The sequence below is a fragment of the Aulostomus chinensis genome, chromosome 11, assembly GCF_037954235.1.
Source record: "Aulostomus chinensis isolate RoL2024-O1b breed Wild chromosome 11, RoL_Achi_v1.0, whole genome shotgun sequence".
NCBI classification, from domain to species: Eukaryota; Metazoa; Chordata; class Actinopteri; order Syngnathiformes; family Aulostomidae; genus Aulostomus; species Aulostomus chinensis.
In genome coordinates this window covers 13,435,012-13,455,733 of record NC_141330.1, presented here as the reverse complement: position 1 = coordinate 13,455,733, position 20,722 = coordinate 13,435,012, and the positions used below count along the sequence as shown (strand labels likewise).

Here is a 20,722-nt window from a genome sequence, read left to right as displayed (position 1 = left end):
AGAACGTTTTTTTGAGAGTTCCTCGAATGAGCCCACCCCCTCGCCTACGTCACTCATCCTCTCGACCAATCACGTCCTTCCCGAAAAAGTTGACAGCCTATAAGAACTGGCTAAGTTTCTCAAGTATCAGAAAAGACTTGTCCTCCTAGAGGCCCATCTATGGATACTTTTGTGTCTCCAGCGCCAGAGACACGTACAGGTGGACTAATTCTTTGACTTGATGAGAGGGGGATACATTTTGGACTTCGTTCTGGCCGCCATTTACCCGAGTGGAGATGTCCGAGGAGAATCTGGGGGACGAGTCGGGTAGCTGCCCTGTCTCTCCTGTGGACAGCTTGAGCAACAGCGAGGGGGAGCTGGACAGACAGCCGAAGAGATGTGGGAGGAAGAGGAGACCGAGTAGGAAAAACGGGGAGGACTCAGATAGCCCGACCCCTGGGAAAAGAGGGAAGAAGTCCAGCAGCAGCAGCCCCCAGTCTTTCGAGGAGCTCCAGTCGCAGCGGGTCATGGCCAACGTCCGGGAGCGCCAGAGGACCCAGTCGCTCAACGAGGCGTTCGCAGCCTTACGGAAAATAATCCCAACTTTACCCTCGGACAAACTCAGCAAAATACAGACCCTCAAACTGGCAGCGAGGTACATCGACTTCCTGTGCCAGGTGTTGCAGAGCGACGAGCTGGACTCCAAGATGTCAAGTTGTAGTTATGTGGCTCATGAGAGGCTGAGCTACGCCTTCTCCGTGTGGAGGATGGAGGGCGCTTGGTCCATGTCAACATCTCACTAGCATCTGGAGAAATATGCCCACAATGGTATGCGAGGCACTGCGTGAGCCCTGGAAAAATAACAGGCAGGATGCGATTGCAGTCAAATCCCGATGCAGCCTAAATAATCCTACGAATGCGGTCTTTCTGTTTGAATGTTTGCTTTTGTGCAGTTTACTGATGATCCTCTGACCCACAGGTGACTGCTGATTCTACTTATCACATTCTGACGGGACAAATCTGGAGTCCAATGCTGGATACATGGATCACTATTTAAAACTGAAGACTACAGAGGTTCTGGGGATCACCGTGTGTTAACCCCCTCCTCACTCACACACACACACACACACACACACACACACACACAAGCACGCACGCACAAACACACACACACACTTGTTTTTTCTGTTGTTGACGACGAATGTTGAAAATATCACGGTTCGTTTTTATTATTATTATTATTATTATTATTATTAAAATAATATTTTAATTCATGCCTTTGGACTTATTTCTGCCAAGGTCAAAGTGCATCGAAGCAGACTTCTCGTGTGTGTGTGTGTGTGTGTGTGTGTGTGTGTGTGTGTGTGTGTGTGTGTGTGTGTGTGTGTGTGTGTGCGTGCGTGCGTGTGTGTGTGTGTGTGTGTGTGTGTGTGTGTGTGTATGTGTGTGTGTGCGTGCGTGCGTGCGTGTGTGTGTGTGTGTCACATCATAGACTGACATTGTGGATCGAACCTGTGCAAAAAAAAAAATATTTTCAGAATACATTTATTTATTTATTGGTGAAACGTGTAACGTGGAGGAAAAAGTTCCTGTGTCAGAAATGCAAATACATTCCTATTTTTATTATCATTTTTTTGTAAATGTTTGTATATATTTTTTTCATTAAAGAAACATGAATCATTTTCCTTTGTCTTGATTTATATTTTATTAAAATCTATTGTAAAAAAAAAAATCGACAAATAAATGTACATAAAATGGAATATGCTAGAAAAATATACAGGATTGGAATGAAAATTAAAAGGTTGCATGTGTTTACCAAGATCATGCATATCAGATTTAATGACAAAAGCTTCCACTGTCATGAGTCACTTGGGAAAACATTCGGACTTATTATTGGCTGTGGTGAAACTGTTTTCATTGTCACTGGTCCAAAAAAGCAGGAAAAATCCCCTCAATTCTTTTAAAAGTTCAATTTTTCAAGGAAGTGTTGATATGTTGTAAATCTCACATGTAGAAGGTAAAGTCACTCATGTCACTACAGTTTAAATTCTTTTTAATAACACACACACACACACACACACACACAGAAGTCTCTATTTCTGGATTGTTGACAGAAACTACAATTAAATAAATTACGCTGGGGTTAAGTCAATACTGCTTCTTCCTTCCAGATGCTTGAATGCAGAGGTGCTTTAAAAGAAATAAATCATAAATTTAAAAGCATTGCTTTTCACTTCTCTAGCATTTTACCAAAACTGATCATGAAATCTAATTGGTTGATTTTACCGGTGACATCATAAACGATCTCCTGCTAATTTTGAAGATCCAAAAATCCATGTATTTAAAAATTAAAAAAAAGACTAATAAATACAGCGGGTTATTTTGGCGGTAGTGTGGAAGCTTGGACGATCTTCTCGATCACCGTCACTGAATAAATCTCTCACCTTGTCATCGGCTCGTGACTGATCTCGGTGATCTGGGGAAGTTTTTCTCACTGTCCGTTTGAAGGTGTGTAATTGGCCTGCGAGGCATGTATGGAATTCCCAGATGTCCGTGAGATTTAAGGAGGCCATGAAGGTATCCCGGACCTGTTGCTTCACAAACACCCAGGTCTACTTTAACATATCGGGTTTTTTTTTCCACTTATAAAGTCAGATGAACACACAGTCCGTCCTCGTGACCTTCAGGGCCTATATCATAAGAAAAACTTGCTTCTTTTTTTTTCCCTTTTAGAAACTCTTTCCAAGTCAGCTCTCAATGGATTTGCCTTAAATAAATTTCCTTTCCCTTCTTTTTTTCAGAAGAGAGGAGTTGGCAATTGACACGATGCAGAGGCACAGAATGAAACCTATTTAGAACAGATGTTAGTATTTTTAAAAAAAAAACGTCACGTGAAGTGAGCAGATGTTCAGACTGTGCAGAGTCTCGCCGTGCAGAGTTGCTCTGCAGAGCTCCGAGCTTTAGATGAACACCGAGTCCTGCCTTCACCAACATCCACGGAGGGTCGACAAAATGGATTTTAAAAAAAGAAAAGGAAAGAAGGATCATCTGCAGTTCTTGTTATGGACCTTAGCTGACCGCGCTGAGAGGAGTGCGGCGGGTGGGGGGGAGGTAGGCTGACAGAACTGTTGTAACTCACTCGTGTGTCTGTGTGAAATGTGAAGTTGCTGATAGAATCTGGGTTTGGAGACGATGTGCGACGATCAGGATGGGTTTTTTTAAAAAAGCGTCAAACACGAAAGCGGCCTACTGCACTCAAAGGTTTGTTTTGGTTTTTTTTCTTATGGAAGCGCAGTTCGTGCGTGCGTGTGTGTGTGTGTGTGTGTGTGTGTGTGTGTGTGTGTGTGTGTGTGTGTGTGTGTGTGTGTGTGTGTTTGGGGGGAAGGAGGAGGCTCAGAAGAGGGGAGTATCTAGACGAGAATTCATCATCCACATATTTGGGGAGAGAGAGAGAGAGAAAATGAAAGCGGGACTCACAAACCCCGGCAGACCTGACATGGACGATATTAAAGTAAAAGAACTGTAATCTACCGTCTGCTGTCTGAGCGCAACAGACTTCATTCCTTTATTATCTGATAACAAGTTTCCACTGAATTCTCAGTGCGGCTAAAGACAACAGACGAATGATCTCTAACTTTGATGATGATGGGAGATTTTAATAAAACGCAACATTATAATATTTCAGATTATACAAATACTCTAACAATAATAATAATGAACTTAATTTACAGTTTGTATCTGTACCGGTTCCAGAAGTTGTATTTTTCTTTTGCAACGAACCTCGGCAGGTCTTTCAGGTGCGTCAGCAGCAGGTGAGGCATCACGGGTTCGGTAAATAAATTACAATGGCGGATTGGTTGTTGTTGTTGTTTTTTTTTTAAATAGCTTTTTGTTATTGTTTTTCAATATAAATGATTTTAATTTTCATTTTTTAATTAAATCAATTTAAATTTTCCTTCCCAATTGTAAAACGTTATATTTTTTGTATTGTGTTGTTTGTTGCTAAATATATTATATATATATATAATATATATATTTCATTAACGTGAACCGAATCATTTATGTGAAAGTTAAACAGAAGGATTCTTTTCAAAAAAATCTATACTTCAAACTGTGGTAACATAATCAAGTTTTTGGAGTCCATCAGGAAAGAGCAGGTGCAAACTTTACTGCTAGCTGATACTCCGAGTTTTCCACTTTAGGTCTCTGTGAAAGTCAAGAACTCTTCTGGTTGGAAATGAAAACTTTGTCCTCGGGCCCACACACACACTTTCATCTTTGTCTCTAATGATGAAAGCGAGTATTAAATGCAGGAGTAATTGAGCTGCATGGAGACGAGATGAGAGCACATGACTGCATCTTGAGGAGATGCTAAACAGAAACAGACTGCCTCAGTGCCTCCTGCATGGACCTGCTGATTATTTGAATGCATTAACAACTATGATGCGGTTCTTTATTGAGGGGACGTTTGATTTCATGCACATGTGAGAAGTCGATCAGTCGCTGTCAATATAATCATCTTAAATCAAGTCCGAGGCAGCCGCATTCTACTCCAGCGACTTCAAACGACTCAAGAAGAAAAACTTGAATTCAAGTGCAATCTGGAAACTTGTGCGTGAGTGTCATCTGTGATTGCAGAAGCTGAACTCAACACCTCGGATGTGGCTGGAAAAAATGAATTTTGAGGATGAGTTTTGTTATATAATTTTGATACAAACAGACAGAATGGACTTGAGATTGCTGCTCATCGCTGCAGTAGGTGGGGAGGCGTCTTCGAAAAACGAAGTATGACATCATCATGAAAGCTAATTAATTGAAATTTCCTTTTACAACAGTGGAGCATTATGCGAAGGAAGAAGGCACTTATTTGCACAGTTTTGTAATTAGCTATTCAAATATTCAGTTTGACAGGGAAAAGTGTGTGTGTGTGTGTGTGTGTGTGTGTACAGCAGTAGTAGTAGATTTCTGGAGCTACAAATAAGTGTGCTACATGTTATAAAGCATGTGTTTTTTGTGAAAATGTTAGCATGAGAAGCTTGATTCTTTTTATGTGCAAACTCAGGTGTGTGTGTGTGTGTGTGTGTGTGTGTGTCTGAATTTGAGCTGCGCTTCAAAAAAATGTAACAAGACCAAATTGTCTACTTGCTGAAGAACTAACAAGTGATAATCTCATTTGGCGATGAAATCTAGAAGAAAAAAAAACAGTTTAACAAGTCAATGTCTTTTTTTGATTGGAGATTACTGGCTTTTCTAGCTTTGAAAAAGACTTCACCCTATTTGTCTGAGTGCATCGTATCATTTTTCCATGTTCCATACAACTTCAACTTGAATGTTCAGTCCAAAACTACAAAAATGCATTAGGAGTCCATGTGCAGAGGTTTGTGCCAAACACATTTCTGTGCAGGTTCAGCACCATTTGAAGTTTACATTTCATGGAAACCTGTGGTGCGCTTACTTGATTTATGTAAACAAACGAGAACAAACCAGTCGCTGGAATGACAGGGTTCATGATTTGACTTATAAAATATTTGGAAAAATTATTGCGTCAAAGTTCTACTTGTTGATTTGCTGATTGCTGCTCAAGTAAAATCAAACAGCTGTATTTATCCTTTTTCCAGAACCTTGAGATCCTTTCTTTAAAGCAAGTTGGATTTTTTCTCTTCTTTCTTGCCTGGAAAGCTGTATGGGCTTTAGAAGGAAATGATTTATGTCAGAGTTCAAATTTTTGGAGATATTTGGATTAAAGCGGACACAATAGAGGGGATTGTATGCCTTTGGCTATATGAGAAAATGTTAATTAGATGCTTGTTTAAATCTAGTTGAAGGCTTGTGGACACACACCATGTTTAAATTGGCAAATTACAGTTTTCAACTGGAAATGTGAAGGCATAACAGGTCAGCATTTCATCACAGGGGAAAGGAGCACTGGTTATAAAGAGTGACGCCATGATACAGGCATGCGAGCCGATTGCATCCAGTTCCTAAAAATGTCCTTAGATACGAAGGACACAGTCAAAATATGTGCACCTTGTGTTTAACCCTTGTTGTGTGTGATGTGTGCCACCCAGGCTGCAGACAAGACACGGATCAGTGTGTTTTAGGGGAATACACAATGATGTCACAGACAGGAAGAGGCTGGAAAAAAAAGGCTTGGCACCTTTTTGAATTGGCCAGATCCCCATTGGCGAAGTAGAGAAGCTGTAATAATAAACAGGCAATCAAGGAGGCAGCGTGAGCGTACACAAAGACATTGCAAAGCTTTGCAGATAATAAAGCAGATTTTTCACGCAAGGGCGATGATTATTTGTGTTCTTCAGTTGTCCATAAATAGAGGGCCTCTCACAGGAAGTATAAACACACAGATGAAGTGGAGAGCAGTTTTAGTCCAGCGCAGTGATTTCAAACATTCCTGTTTATGTTCAATCAAGACCGAGTGTGTGTGTGTGTGTGTGTGTGTATATATACACACACACACACACACACACACATATATATATAATACATATATATATATATATTATATATACATATATATCATACATATACATAATACATATATATACACACATATATATAATACAGATACGACTGCACCCCCAGTCTGAAATACAAAAGCTTATTTTCTGAGGGAAGAGGGTAAAAGAATACCTCTCTGTACAATGTGAACTATTTAATGAGTGTTTCACTCATTTTGGAATCTGCAGCTCACATCTAAATTGTACTAACATGCTGTAAAATCTATAAAATATCACACTTCCATTGCCACTGCATGATGATGAAAGGATATGTAAAACCTCCTGTCACATTTCCTGGCGCGAATAAAAGTAGGAGACAATTTGTGCCTTTATTGAGACACAGACCGAAGCATGCAGTCCTGTTGTAGAGGTTAATCAGACTCTAATGACACAGCGTCCCCGAGGGCGCTCCACTCCCCGGGTATTAATCCCATTGCCTTCATTAACCTGGTGGCCCACCAATACTGAATACCAGGACCCCTAATGTCACGCTGATAACTGTTGTGTTATTAGAGTTACAATGATCTCCTTATTCCTCCTACACCTCAAACACTCGACTCTTATCCACTTAAGGGAATTCGTGGCAGGCGCTTTCTCTGACCATCCCAGCAACAACCTAGCTGTCATACAGGCTTTGCTTTTATTTCCACCTGGTCAAAAGGGAAATGAAAAAACACATAAGCCCTTCACAATTTGAAAGTGCTACATGAAAGACCGATGTAAATAATCTACCATTGAAAAATTGTCTGGAATCAAGATCGTATGATGCCAAGTCATCAGCCCCTTTCTTCCCGTCACACTGGAAGAGACAAGAGCTTCGTAAATTTTAAAGTAATTAACCCAGAGAACTGTTTATTCTTAAGTTATGTTGAGAAATGTTCAGAAAAAAAGCTGTAATGACTTTACTTTTTTTTTTTTTTTAGATTTCACGAATATTTTGAGTGCAACCTTAAACCCTTTGATAAACCGACAGGAAACGATGTGCTTGAGCTGTCAATAATGATGTCTATAATCTGTTGTGTGTCGTCAAACAAATTCTTTTTAGTCGATTTGATTTCAATGATATCGGTACCAAAAACATCTCAGGGCACTTCAGCTGTAGACTGTTGTGCTAAAATACAACTTGATTTTAACGAAACAAGGATTATCCAGAAGTCTGACAGCAGTGAAAGTCACTACATGGCGATCACAATCAGTTTTAGAGGCTATGTGCTGTTAATCACCTTGTTCTGACTTGTGTGTGTGTGTGTGTGTGTGTGTGTGTGTGTGTGTGTGTGTGTGTGTGTGTGTGTGTGTGTGTGTGTGTGTGTATTTCTGTATTTCCTCACATCCAAGCAGGGGCACTGTGTCAGGACCCTTCAATGCACAGACAGAAGGAGCCACTTCCTCCAGTGACTTCAAGAGCCGCATCAGAAACATGAGCAAAATCAAGTGGGTTCTTTTAAACACGCTCATTTATCTGATATTCTCTGCTGTAATTCTGATCCACTAACCTTTGTATCGCTTGGTAATTCAGTAAATGATGAGAGGAAAGGTGGAGTTAACTGGCCTCACTGTACAATTACACAAAAATTATAGGTAGTATAACTGATATTAGTGTAAATACATAAATTTGGGAATCAAATGCAGCAAATTCTTCCCTGGTCATAAAAGTGAAGAACTGCAAGTTTTGTCTATGGATAAACATTCATAATAGCGACTTGTTCATACTGTGTTTCCTGCGGGAGACCCCGTTTAGAACCAGCTGATAATGTTAGTGTTAGACAACATAAACGTCATCTTATCTCCATGTCATCAGGGTGCTGCTTTCATCCTGCACAATAGAGGACTAGCTGTTTGTGACCTCAGTGCTAAATCAAGTTCAAAGAGGACCACTGGTGTTTGGCAGATAGTTTTACATGAGGGCAGAGGGAGAGCAGTGTGTTTGGTCAACCTCTGGCTCCCCCTTTGATTCGCAGCTCTCGCTGACCCCTGGCAGAGCAACACCACTTAAGACCCTTCATTCAGCCACACTTGACAGTCTGATAACATCTGGGCCTCAAATGAATTCTTATCATTTAAACACGAAGAGTTGCTCCATTAAATCGATAGCATAAGATGTAATTTGATAGATGTTGTCTTCATTGTTAAATAACCAGTATTGCTGATCAACGTGACGGAAAATGTCTTTAATTCACATAATGTTAAGTGGCGTTTGTTCAGGGTTTGTTTTTCCATTCTAATGCAGTGGCTAGATGTAACATTAGAAGAGCTGTTAGTGACTTGAAAATAGCCAGAGGTAACAGAATAGGGAACATTAGAATAGCTGCTAGCAGGCAGGAATAGCTGCAAAACGCTAGAATGGACACTAGGAGGCTAACCCTAAAATAGCTACAAGTCACAGTAGTATAGCCATAAGTGGGCTAATGCTGGAGTAGTTACAAGAAGGCAGGCTAGAGTGAACTAAATTTTCAAACAAGTAGATTAATGTGAGGGTGCAGCATGGCTCAGGGGTAGAGTGGCTGTCTAGCAACCGAAAGGTCGCTGGATCGATCCTCACTTCGCTCGGTAACCATGTTGAAGTATCCTTGAGCAAGATACCGAGCCCCTAATTGATCCTGGTGGCCCTACAATGGATCCATCCAGGGTGAACCCCGCCTCTCACCCAATGTCAGCTGGGATTGACCCCCGCAACCCTTAAGGGATAAGTGGTATAGAAGATGGATGGATGGATGGATGGATGGAAGTTACTAGAGCCACACATGTTTACTGTAGCCACAGGTAAAATTTGAATGGTCGTAAGGACAGAACAGCTGCAAGGAGCCTGAACTTTGGCAAAAACAAGTAATTTTTAAAGTAGCTGTAAGTAACGTTGAATAGCCACAAGTAGGTGAAGGCTAGAATAGCGACAAGTAACAGAGTAGTCAGAATCAGGCTAACGTTAGAATAGCCACACATAGGCGAACATTAGAATAAACGAGTCATTTTAGAATAAGCAGGCTAATGTTGCAATGGCCATCAATAATATTAGAATAGCGACAAGCAACATTGGCTTATAAAATATGACCTTGCTAACTCATTGTCCTATACAACTTGCTCATGTTACAATTAAGCCCTGCACTGTTATCAGAAATGAAGTAACGAGTGTTTTGCGATGTTAAAACACCATTGTACTTTATGAAGCATGATGGCATGAGAGACACGCGGTAGAACAACACAGTGACCTTGAGCAGTACTGAAATACCAATACCAATAAGTCTTTCCTGTATTGTAAATTATTCAGCAACGCATAGTAACCTGCTTGTTGTAAAACGAATTCTATTTGAGAGATTTTTTGGAAAACAGGAACTAAAATGGATTGTATTCCTGAGAAATGAAAACATGTCCCCGGTTACTGTGAAAAGCTCCACTAGTATCACCGATGAGCAAAAAATATTAACTGCTACAAGAGATCACGGACTGGGAAAGTGATTAATTTTTCTTTATTACAAAAAGAAGTAACTGTCTTGAGACCTTAGTGAATTTCACCAATACGTAAAATGGGACTACATCATTGTATTATATCATCTTGAGCATGACTTCAGTGGTTGGGGTATGCTTCTTTTGTCTCAGGCCAAAGAAAAATTAAAAAAAAAAAAGGAAATAAAATTCAATGATGAAATGAATCAAATCCTTGTTTATTATTCGATGGAATCACTTTGATGCAGGTGATTGGCAACCAGTCCCTTTTCCCTTTTTAAATGATCTGAACAAGATGTCGGAACCACAGCGCACCATGTGAAAGCAGCAGTTTAGTCTGAGCCACGTTCTGCTGTTTTTGAAGCAGTCTAGTCACAGCGTACATTATCCAAAAGCAAAGAAATACATGAGGCATATTAATTTTCCACAGGCTACATCTGAACTGGAAACCCAACAGGGAAAACAGCGCAGTGTTTATTTTGTATTACTCACATATTATCACATTATAAAATAAATGATATATTGTGATTATACTACTTTTGTTTGGACACGATTCAAAGTATTAATAAAGTAATACTGTGAAGTTGGAGAGAGGCTGATTATTTCTCAATGCGTGCACTTCACTGTGTTTTATATTGGGTATGAATCTGAAAAGCTCTGGTTTGGTGATCAGAAAGAAGAAATAGTACAGTAACATACTTTTAAGAGACAGTGCAACATCGTGTACATCATGGAGGCTTGACTAACTACAGTGAAGTATCACAGAGTTGTAAACCGTCCTCGGGAACATACCTGTAATTAAGTAGTTGTGTTCAACAGCCAGAGTACATGTTTGCTATGCTGAATTATGTGTTATTTTGATTCATTTCTCTGACCTTTAACACTTGCCCCAGAGAGATGCAAATGCCCAAAGAACATAATGGCTCCCTTCCTGTGTAAAAACTAGGCAGTAAAGGAAGATAATTAGGGTTGTCATGACAACTGGGTCCAGCAGGCTGATGGTGCCATGATCGCTAAGGGAACTTCAAACAGTATCAAAGCTCCACCAGGGCTGGTACGCCAGCTCTGGTTTGAATTAGGGACAGGCTTCCACAGTCTCTCTTTAAATTCAAGATCAATATGGAACACCCCCTTCAAAAAAGCAGAGAAGGCAGAAGAGGGCCGAGCTAGTTCTGGTCCAGACAGACCCTAGCGATCTGGATTTCATTAGAGACAATTATCTTATCTGTTTCATCTCACTGCTGCCCCAAGGGTTGGCAGGCAGACCAGTGGGCTCTTTGCAGTTTGAGAAAGCCTGCAGCCAGCCAGAGGCCTGTGGATCAGGTCATTAAAACACTCCTGCCCCTGCTGCTAGTGATAAAATATTTTCATGCTTTTGTAAATAGATTTTCTTCTTTCAACCCCACAGGACATAAAAAACACAACTTTTCTTCTCTGGATATTCCAGGATAAGGACGTCCTACATTTTTAAGAGGAGTCAGCCAAAACATTGTTAGTTTTGCTCGCAGGTGAAGCTGCATGAGCGCGTCTGTACTTCTGTTGAGTTTCTATTTCCAACTTGTGGCTGTTCTTCATCAACGCCCAGTGCCCAGCGGGTTTGGTCGGGCCAGTGCCACGGACACCTGTCAAAGCAGCATGTAGAGACGCTATTAATAGGCACTGTTAAAGGAAGAGTCTGATATTTTGAGAAATAAGCAAATATGCCCTCTTGATGAGTTAGATATGAAAATAAATGCCACTCTTATCTGTTCAGAAGCTAAAGCTACAGCTAATGTAGCAGTCTATTAGCTTAGCGTACTTATTTGAAAAAAAAGAATTAGCTATCCTGGCTCTGGTCCCCAAAAAAAAAAATACACACCAACCAGTAATTGAAATTTATGCTCAGGGATTTAACTAAACCATTCACAAGATGTCACATGGATTTTTTGAAATGTATTTCCGAATGTAATTCTGGTAAGCAATCTATTTCAAAAGCATTTCTACAAAATCAGCAGTTTCAATACTTTCTTGCAACTAAGGCAGGATCGAATGTGACTATTGTCCTTATCACGTACATTTCTTTGTGTTGGTAGGTGAGATTACCTTTGAACAGCGCCTCTTCCTCAGTTCCAGAAGCTAAGCTATAAACTAAGCTAACAGCCAGCCAGCTGCTGCTGCTGTATGTGATGCATCAATTTTCTCATCTTTTTGCAAATATGTGAATAAGCCTATTTCAAAAAGCATTTTCTTCAAAATCTTCAGTGTCAATCAGGCTCATTGACTTGTTGTAGAGGAGACAGTTTCAGGTAGAATCTGGTTCATGGAGGAGTAGCGTATTCTAGGAAGTGATGCTCTGTTTTGTTGAATGGGGGTGGGGGAGGAGGAGGAGGAGAGGGGAAAGAGGCAGAGAGGGACATGAGGCCCAGGACCTGAAGCTGAAACTGAAACTGAGAACCCTTCCTCATCAAGGGTTAGGGATCACGGGCAGAGACTTCCCTTCATCACAGCCAAGCTGGGAAATGCAGAGGACAGCAGGGGTCAGCACAGACAGCCTGCTGTGTGCTGTTATCATGGCAAACATCCCAAGGGCCAAAGAAAATAGATGACAAGAACAATAATATGAGGTGTAATCACAAAGGTCAGTTGCCTGCAATGGTCTGCCTTCACTCTCAAGGTTCTTGAAAAGTAAGGAGAAAAAAAAACTTTAAGGGAAAATTGCTCGGTGTGGTCATTTTTTCTTCATGCCTGTAAAATCAGGAAACCTTGAGGGACACACTCAGGAGACCATACATGAGCAGCCATTGAGACATTCCAGTCCACTTCCACTACAAGATATTTACTTTCCAGTTCTTGGTGCTGGGTGCCCTGCAGATGGAATCTAGTATCCTCTTTAAGGGGGGAATTTTATGACTTATTAACTGTCAACAGTTCATAACCTCAGAGGAGCGATTAAACTTTCTGCACAAATGCCAGTGTTTGATTTGGACAGGAAAGCTATTTGAAGGTTTGCGCTCTCCACCCAGTGTGAAAAAACAACAAAATACTCAAATCAGCCTGAACATCAGATCATCTTGTCAAGATAAGGATAATAATGTGTTAATGGGTTTGACATTACAGAGGGTAGAGTGTGGATTTATTGTCTGAGCAGACAGTTAATCACAACAGTGAAAAAAAAACGCTCATAATTTAACAACAAACACCTAATGTTAATAAAGCCCGGCAAACATCCATAATTCATAGTCAAGCATAATACTTTCTGGAAAAGTGCAACATTCTCCTCAGCTTAAGAGCCAAAGCTAATTTTCATTTCTACTCCTTTTACAGTGGGGTATATCGTGGTTATAGTCCTGAGAAATGGTGTTAGCGGTGTTACTAAATCATTTATCACAAGCCAAAAACAACCTGGATGAATAATTGAATCCAGATGTAGCCGATTCACGCTAGATACCAGGGTTCATTTCCTGTCTGTGCTTTGTAAGACAACCTATTACACCTCCCAGGCAGCTGCCGGGTATACTGGCCCAGCCTGAATGTCAACACTCCTCAGGTGTCAGTGCAAGAATCACACACACACACACACACACACACACACACACACAGAGAAATGCCGTCTCCTATTTTCCAGTCATACACTCAAACATTATTGGGGATTAAATTGCGTTTTGTGTTGCTGTGTATGTTGTTTTAGATTATAATCAAAACCTCATTAATGCAATAGTATCTTGTATCGTTGGACCCCAGTAAGAATAGTTGCTGCTGAGGCAGTGACTTACGGGGATCCGAAATAAATAAATTAAATGAATAAATGGGAAGCATAACTAAAAAAAAACAACACAGTTTTGAAATACCTGAAATCACACGAAAGTCCCATTTCAAAGATAAACACTTGATTTGGTCAGCTAAGGAGTACTGTTACTTTTCATGCTGGATGTGGATTTTACTGTTTAACTATAAAATGAACGCAACATTTTTTTTTACATCGTTAGGAATTTCTTGTACTCAGCAGTTTCTTATCTACATTCTTGCGGTTTTCAGTTAAGGAGGCATGGACGGGTTTGCTGCACGGCTATAAAATGAAAAAAAATGTAACAAAGAATATAAAATGTGACGCGCGCGCACACACACACACATGCACACGCAGTAGCAGTTCCCTTGTTTATTTTACATGCTAAAAGATCTGGGAGGCCATAACTCTGCGGCTGCCTTAAAAGCATTCTCTTCCGGCCCTTCGGGTCCATGTGGTAGTAATTAAATCCTCTGGCTGGGCCGTGCAGGTGACTGACACTGAGTGACCACTCCTCAGCATCCAGGATTTTGCTAATGAAGCAGAGTTTCCTGGTTGTCTTTTTTTCTTATAAAGACAGATGTTTAGTTTTGTGTTCCGTTGCCTCCCTTAAACAATGGAGCACTTTGACGGTCACCAGGTATACATCGCACTGTATCTGCAGAATGTTTTTGAACGCTCGTGTAGTTTTTTTTTTCCCTTTATGGAAAACCTGGTTCTGCTCAAATTTAGAGGGGAACAAACCAGTGGGAACAATGTGTCCGTCTTTCAAACTGTGTGCTGTGTTATTCACTGAACTGTGTATCCATCCATTTCAGCATGGATTGCATGCCAGGTTCAAAACAAATAATCAGCAGAAAAGAAGGTTTCTATGAACAAAATCAATCTGAGGGGGAACGTCAGGATTGTTTGGAAGAAAAGGTAAATAGTGAAGTGGAGTGGAGTGGCCCTCGGGCTTTAATGTTGTGTATACACTGTAATTAGTCTTTACAGAATGAGATTCCTGACAGAGGGTCTGAGCCGGCGTGGCATGAGAAAATAAACCCTAAACAGCAGTGTTTCAAGACATCCTCCATGTACATTAAACCAAGAAAGCTCCCACAGACTATAGCCACCCCTTCTATTTTCTAAATGAGTGGTCACCCCCACCCAATCTTGCTCCGTCCTCATCTCAGTGCCACCCCAACTTCTACTCCCCTGTTTGTTCTCTCTCTGTTTATGCGATTATGCCCCCTCACTTCTTTACATTTGCATTTTCTGTCCTGGAATGTTTGTCCCTCAGCTTCCTGCTCCCTCCCACCCAGAGTAAACCAGGGTTGGAGTCTCAATTTCCAGCTCTCTGCAGGCCCCTCCGGACTCTGACTCGATGACACAATCTACAGCCATGTATCGGTTGAGGGCGGGGGGGTGGGATCACTCAGAACTGTGTCACTCTACTGTCCACCTGAGCAAACAGTCTTGAGGAAGCAGAGAGAGAGAGAGAGAGAGAGAGGTGGAGAAGAAAGACCAGGAACCGAGTGGTGAGGTAGGGCTGGCAGAGCGACAGCCGATGTACAATAACATTAGTCTTCCGCTTTGGCCCAGCTGAGTGCACCTTCTGGACATTTCTCCTTATCCTTTTTTCTCCCCCTTCATCTCTTTCTTGCATGGAGCTGCCTCCAATGGAAACACATTCCTGTCATGCCTCACTGCTGTTCCCTGTTTAGAATTCTCATTACAAACAGCATTACATGCATGGGCTGGAGCTGGCCGCAACACCCGCCAGCAAGAGGCTGGGGACCTCCGTCCTCCACCAGCTCCAGCAGAGAGATGAGGGTTGACCACATGAAGATGCTAAGAAGCCCAGAACCTCACATTTCTACATCCACGATAAAAATAAATGACCTGTGATACTCTATATGTTCACCAGAAGGAGTAAAAGTGAGATGGTTTTGACTGTTGTTGCAAAATTAAACAGAAGTGTATTTTTGTCCCTTTGATATTAAACTCTCTTCACAACCACCATTTCATCTCAGATTTTTTTTTTTTTACATATGTTGGGGAAAGAAAACCCCTCAAATTTCCATCCAGACGATTTATGATTATGAAGTAAAACTGCTTCACAAGATACCAAAACTTTATAGAAAGCAGACCTGCTTCTCTCTCCCCACTGTCTCTCATGTCAGTCCAAGTGCAGCACCGGGGGGGGGGGGGGGGGTTGGAGCTGCCATCAACATCCCCCCCCCCCCCCCACACACACACACACACACAGGGCTGACTGCCTTTTGTTGACTGACACCTGACTGTCTATTCAAGCTGAAAATAAAAGTTACAACATCCAACCTGTGCTGACATTATCCTGGAGGGGAAGGTGCACGGCAATAATCACTGGTATTCTGCTGTGTTTCTAAAGGATGAAGGAGATTTTCTTCATTTAACAGCAAATCAACCAAAACCTCAGTGGGTTCTCTACTTTATAGAAGCAATCATTTCCTGTTTTCATTTCTTTTCCACTTCAATCACCTCAAAATCCTCACTCAGCAACTGTCATTTGCTCTCTCCAGTCAAAAATCAAATGAATTTTTTTTTTTATCGTCGAGTTTTTACCACATTGCTGAAACAAGTTACTAAACCATCTCTTCCATGGAAGAAAAAGCTTTGCAGAAAATCTGCAATCAATTTCTTCAAACCAAAGCACTCACACTCAGCGCTGCACCCCAGTCAGAAGGGAGAACTGCACATTTTCATATTTTGAAGAAACTATTTGGATACATACATACACACACACGCATATATATATATACATATACATATATACTGTACATATACATGCACACATACACACACGCATATATATATACATATACATATATACTGTACACATACATGCACACATACACACACACATATATATATATATATATATATATACACACACATATACATACATACATACATATAAACACATATATACACACACACATAGTGAGAGAGAGAGTATTTATACACTGATATTTATGCTCTCCTCAGATAAAAAGAATCGATGTTTAAATCATGGAGCAGAAAAAAGGTTTGCCAGATACTGAATAAACTTACAATCAAGTAGAGATTCATACTGGCGTTACGACCTCAGGATACTATTTGATGATCGGGTTTTTCAATATTCAACAAAATTAACCAAAAAGACAACTTTGCTATTTTCCCCATGTAGTAAAACAATATATCCACATCACATTATATTGATAACCCAGATGCACAGAGTCATAAAAAATTTCCATATTAGTTTTTATGAACAATATTTGCTGCGCAGTTGTAAACCCTTCTGAACACACTGAAATATAGCTGCCATGACATACACGCGTCCTTAGAGGATTTTAACACATATTGATACCAGCTGGAAGTTTGGAACAGTATCATGAAATAATATATTGCGATATGTTGTTGCGCTGATGTTTATTGCATAGCCCTGACAATCAAGGGAATTTGTTTCTTAAAGAGTTGCCTAAAATGTAAATTTTTAATATTTACAAGAAGGTCCTCAAACGTGTGTGAGCCTGAGTATTTACGACCCAAGAGTGGAATCCTGCACAATGAAAATGAAAATTAAATTCTGGTCAGACTTGACATTTGGCAAGCAAAGGTTACTGTACCAGCAAAGGTCACATGATCTCAAACTGCCTCCATATAATTCAGCCCTGTTAAAGATGTAACTGCTGTTGGCCTGATGCATTCCTATTGTGCTTTGAGGGCTTATTCCTCTTATTATACATCTTCTATATAAAGTATTGTTTTATTTAGACATAGGTACTTTGGTACTTGAGTGTGTTGGTCAGTGACAAGGGGTTGTGCACATATCTCTGCTACCAGAGCCTATGGTTTATTCAACATGGCTGCAAAATTGTATATTCAGCCAGTATTAGAGGATCCACTGCAGCTTGTTGGATGTTTCATTTAGATTCATCTGAAAGAGCAACATTTCATTTCTTTCAGTTCCACCCAGTTACTTTGGGAGGCAAAAAAGAGAGAGGAAAGGCTATCAAACGGGCAAGAAGCTCATTAATTTTGTTTTCTATCTTATGACCAAAGTCACAAGCTATTTACATTCCAAGCTTACCACAGTGGGCGACTGATAGAAGCCCAAAAGTTACAATAAACTTGAGTTGTTCTGGGTGTTCCTGTACTCCTGAGCAAAACTCTAAATGTCCACTTTTCTCTGGGTTATATCTGTAAAGGATTTTGTCTCTGCATACAGCATATTTGGACAACTTCATACATGATTCTAGTTGCTTCTATGCCAAGATAAGCAAAGCTACTGGCTATAAAAACATTTCCAAAAAAGCACATATTAGCCCAGTCACAATGATAACACATCGCACGAATGCAGATGTAAATATAAAGAAGCCAGGATTGTAATGATGTTTTCAATGCGGTTAGTTTGACATCAGGAATGAATCATTTAAATCCAGATAAATGACAACAAGTTTATTTATCTGGAGGTAATAACATTGTATCTATGTCCAAGCTTCTGTTTTACAATGTAAACACTTTCCATTTATTTGAGGTCTTACTAATGTACTGCCTGAGGAGGAAATTCCCAAAAAGAATGCAAGCTGCTCAGCTTTATGTTAGGAGGCGGAGCTCAGGGCAAGCACCTGTTCCCCTCTCACTTCTACTGCACTCTTGGCATAATGCAGGCTTGTTCATGGCAGATTAACACCAGGCCATAAGAGGTGGCAGTGCCAGCTCAACTTCAAGGGGACCTGAGGGGAACTGCCATTAACCTCAGTTTACCACGATTCGTGGCATCCTACGCGTTCAAAAATCACATGATCCCCGCATGTAGACAATTTCCCACTTTGTCTAAAAAGAAATGCTCAGTCACGACTCTTAGCCGTGGCGTGGGCATACATTCCCATCTGGTCGGGTAACACATTCTTACATTACACTGGTGCAGCGTTATGTTCAGTCAACAACATGCCTACAGCGTGCTGTTCTGTTAAAGCTGTGATGGAGCACTGGGGCTTTGCAGCATGGCAGCTTCCCAAACCAGTCAACACAACATGAAATTGTGCCGTTTATTCCTCATTATGAATTATACGGCGATGCTCCACTGGCACGTTAAGACTGTACTGGCTTTTCAGAAACCAAACATTGTCCCAAAACATTTGCTTCAAACTGTTTGTGGGCCCTGGGGATTCCAAAGAAGGTTCACACACCAAACATAAATAACATTTGGCCAACTGAAGCATAAGTTCAATTTGGCTGCTTTAATTCAATTAGTTTCCAAGAAGAACAGAACTGTTTCATATGTCAAATCGCTGGATCTAAATCACAGCTAGGCCAGTGTTTGGTGTCTCAATCTTTAACCTTCATTTCAGTTTGTCGTCATTAGCATCTTCAGATAGTTCAGCAGAACTTTTGATATTTAGCTTTAGAATGTGTTTCTCACACATGATAACAATATTTCAAAATGACAAACCAGGGACAACACTTACTTGGGGGGAAATTTCATAACGCAGCAGTCAACATTTTCATATGTGCCATGCATGTACACTTCACTTTAGCCACACTGGTTGTGTGTCTTGGTGTTGGCTTGCGTGCTCACTGCTCTGGTCTCCACAACCGGCAAATGTGTTAATACATGACGGCATGTTTACCAGTTTCCATGAATCATTTATAACCAAATACCTACTAACTACTGACTTTTACAGCACTTGGTGTTTGTTTCCTTTTTTTTTTTTTAAGCTAAAAAAAAACAGGATTTTTATTTTGTAGCACTTCCCTCCTGTGTTTTGGTTATCTTTAAACTTCCTGTTTTTGTCGTTTTTCCCTCCTTTTTTCAGTGACTCACCTGCATCTCGTCTATAAATTAGTGCTCATCGGATACAGCCCTGTTCCTTGGGTTTCTCTTCTATTTAATGTATATCACATTCTTTCAAGTCCTGCCAGCTTCCTGTGTCTACCTCGGTGAAACACCCCGTCATGGAACAACAAGTATGAGGATGGATAAATGTTGTGTCAACTTACCTGAGGGAGGCTTCCTGTAGCCCGCCAATGACTGTGGACGATCCTGTGAGAACTGGCCCATGCTGGAAGGAGGAGTCACAGATCTTCACCTGGTGCTTCGTTTTGCTGCTCCGACATATAGAAAGTGCGGTTGTGCAAATGTGAAATGTAGGGGAAAAAATGCCATGAATGAGAAACAATGTCAAATAACTATATGAACTTAAAAAAAACTTAATGAAAGGAAAATAATGTCTAACTACGATAAAAGGAACCAACCAACCAACTTACAACGAGCTCAGCTCGAGACAAGTGTTTTCCCCCTGCTTTTATACTGGGAGCACCTCCAAGAGGCCAAACCACATTTCATGAAACAATCAACCAACATACACAATATTTATAGATAAAAAGATTCCTGCGCACATCAGCAGATTTTTTAATCAGTCTTAACACTAAAATATTTTTATTACCTACTTATTTAAGACCTTAAAAGAGCTTAAATATGTGAAAAACCCTCTGTTGTGGCTTACTGTGGTACAGTCTTGGTCCACCTGTCCTTATTTAAAGCTTGGAATGCTCCAGGTTCAGGTTGGCCCACAGGATCTCAGACAGATGAACAGACCAACAACTTGACACCTAAAGAATACTTCAGAGGATTAACTTGGAGTTAAACCATGGGTTTTTTAAAGTTTCTTCCAGCTTGTTGTATGTGTATGTGTATGTGTATGTGTGTGTGTGTGTATAGCAAAGTAAACTGAAATGACATGGTTTGTAAGCTAATGCTAGCTTAGCATGCTAACAATGCTAGCCTTAAAGCCTGGAAACAATACATGTACATGGGACGTAGAATTGCAAAAATGGAGTTAGCAGAATGCAACAGAGTGAAAATGGCTTCCCGAGGTTCTTGTGTGCATGCTGTATCCCCACTAAGATGATAAACATGGCAAAATGAATTGTATATTGGCTGAAAGATTTGCGATATGTGAAACGAGAGGCCGACCACTGCAGCTATCAGGCCACAGATCCTGCATTGTATGAGAAATGA

General features: G+C 40.6%; 2 protein-coding genes across 3 annotated transcripts in view; one reads left to right on the top strand and one right to left on the bottom strand.

The window, feature by feature from the left end:
* The window catches only part of LOC147253477 (uncharacterized), a 79,161-nt gene extending 59,196 nt beyond the window's left edge, over window positions 1–19,965 (bottom strand). The window contains exons 1-2 of one of the 2 annotated variants that reach the window (XR_015118410.1): window positions 19,702–19,965; window positions 9,848–11,554 (exon numbers count right to left, since the gene is read on the bottom strand). Coding sequence is in view for 1 of the 2 variants with exons in the window: in XM_086217264.1 (XP_086073390.1) it covers window positions 19,702–19,762 (61 nt within the window). In the remaining variant the exon portion in view is untranslated. Of the gene's footprint in view, window positions 1–9,847; window positions 11,555–19,701 lie in introns of those variants that run through there. The other variant, XM_086217264.1, reaches the window with a different exon arrangement.
* twist1b (twist family bHLH transcription factor 1b) lies at window positions 126–1,253 on the top strand. Its single transcript, XM_086217258.1, has 2 exons — window positions 126–807; window positions 959–1,253. Exon 1 carries the CDS (start codon window positions 276–278, stop codon window positions 780–782), a length of 507 nt encoding a protein of 168 aa, XP_086073384.1. The 5' UTR covers window positions 126–275; the 3' UTR covers window positions 783–807; window positions 959–1,253.
* Window positions 19,966–20,722: the final 757 nt, after the last annotated feature.

Coding starts and splice junctions, on each gene's coding strand:
- twist1b (XM_086217258.1), top strand. CDS start 276: ATGTCCGAGGAGAATCTGGGGGACGAGTCGGGTAGCTGCCCTGTCTCT.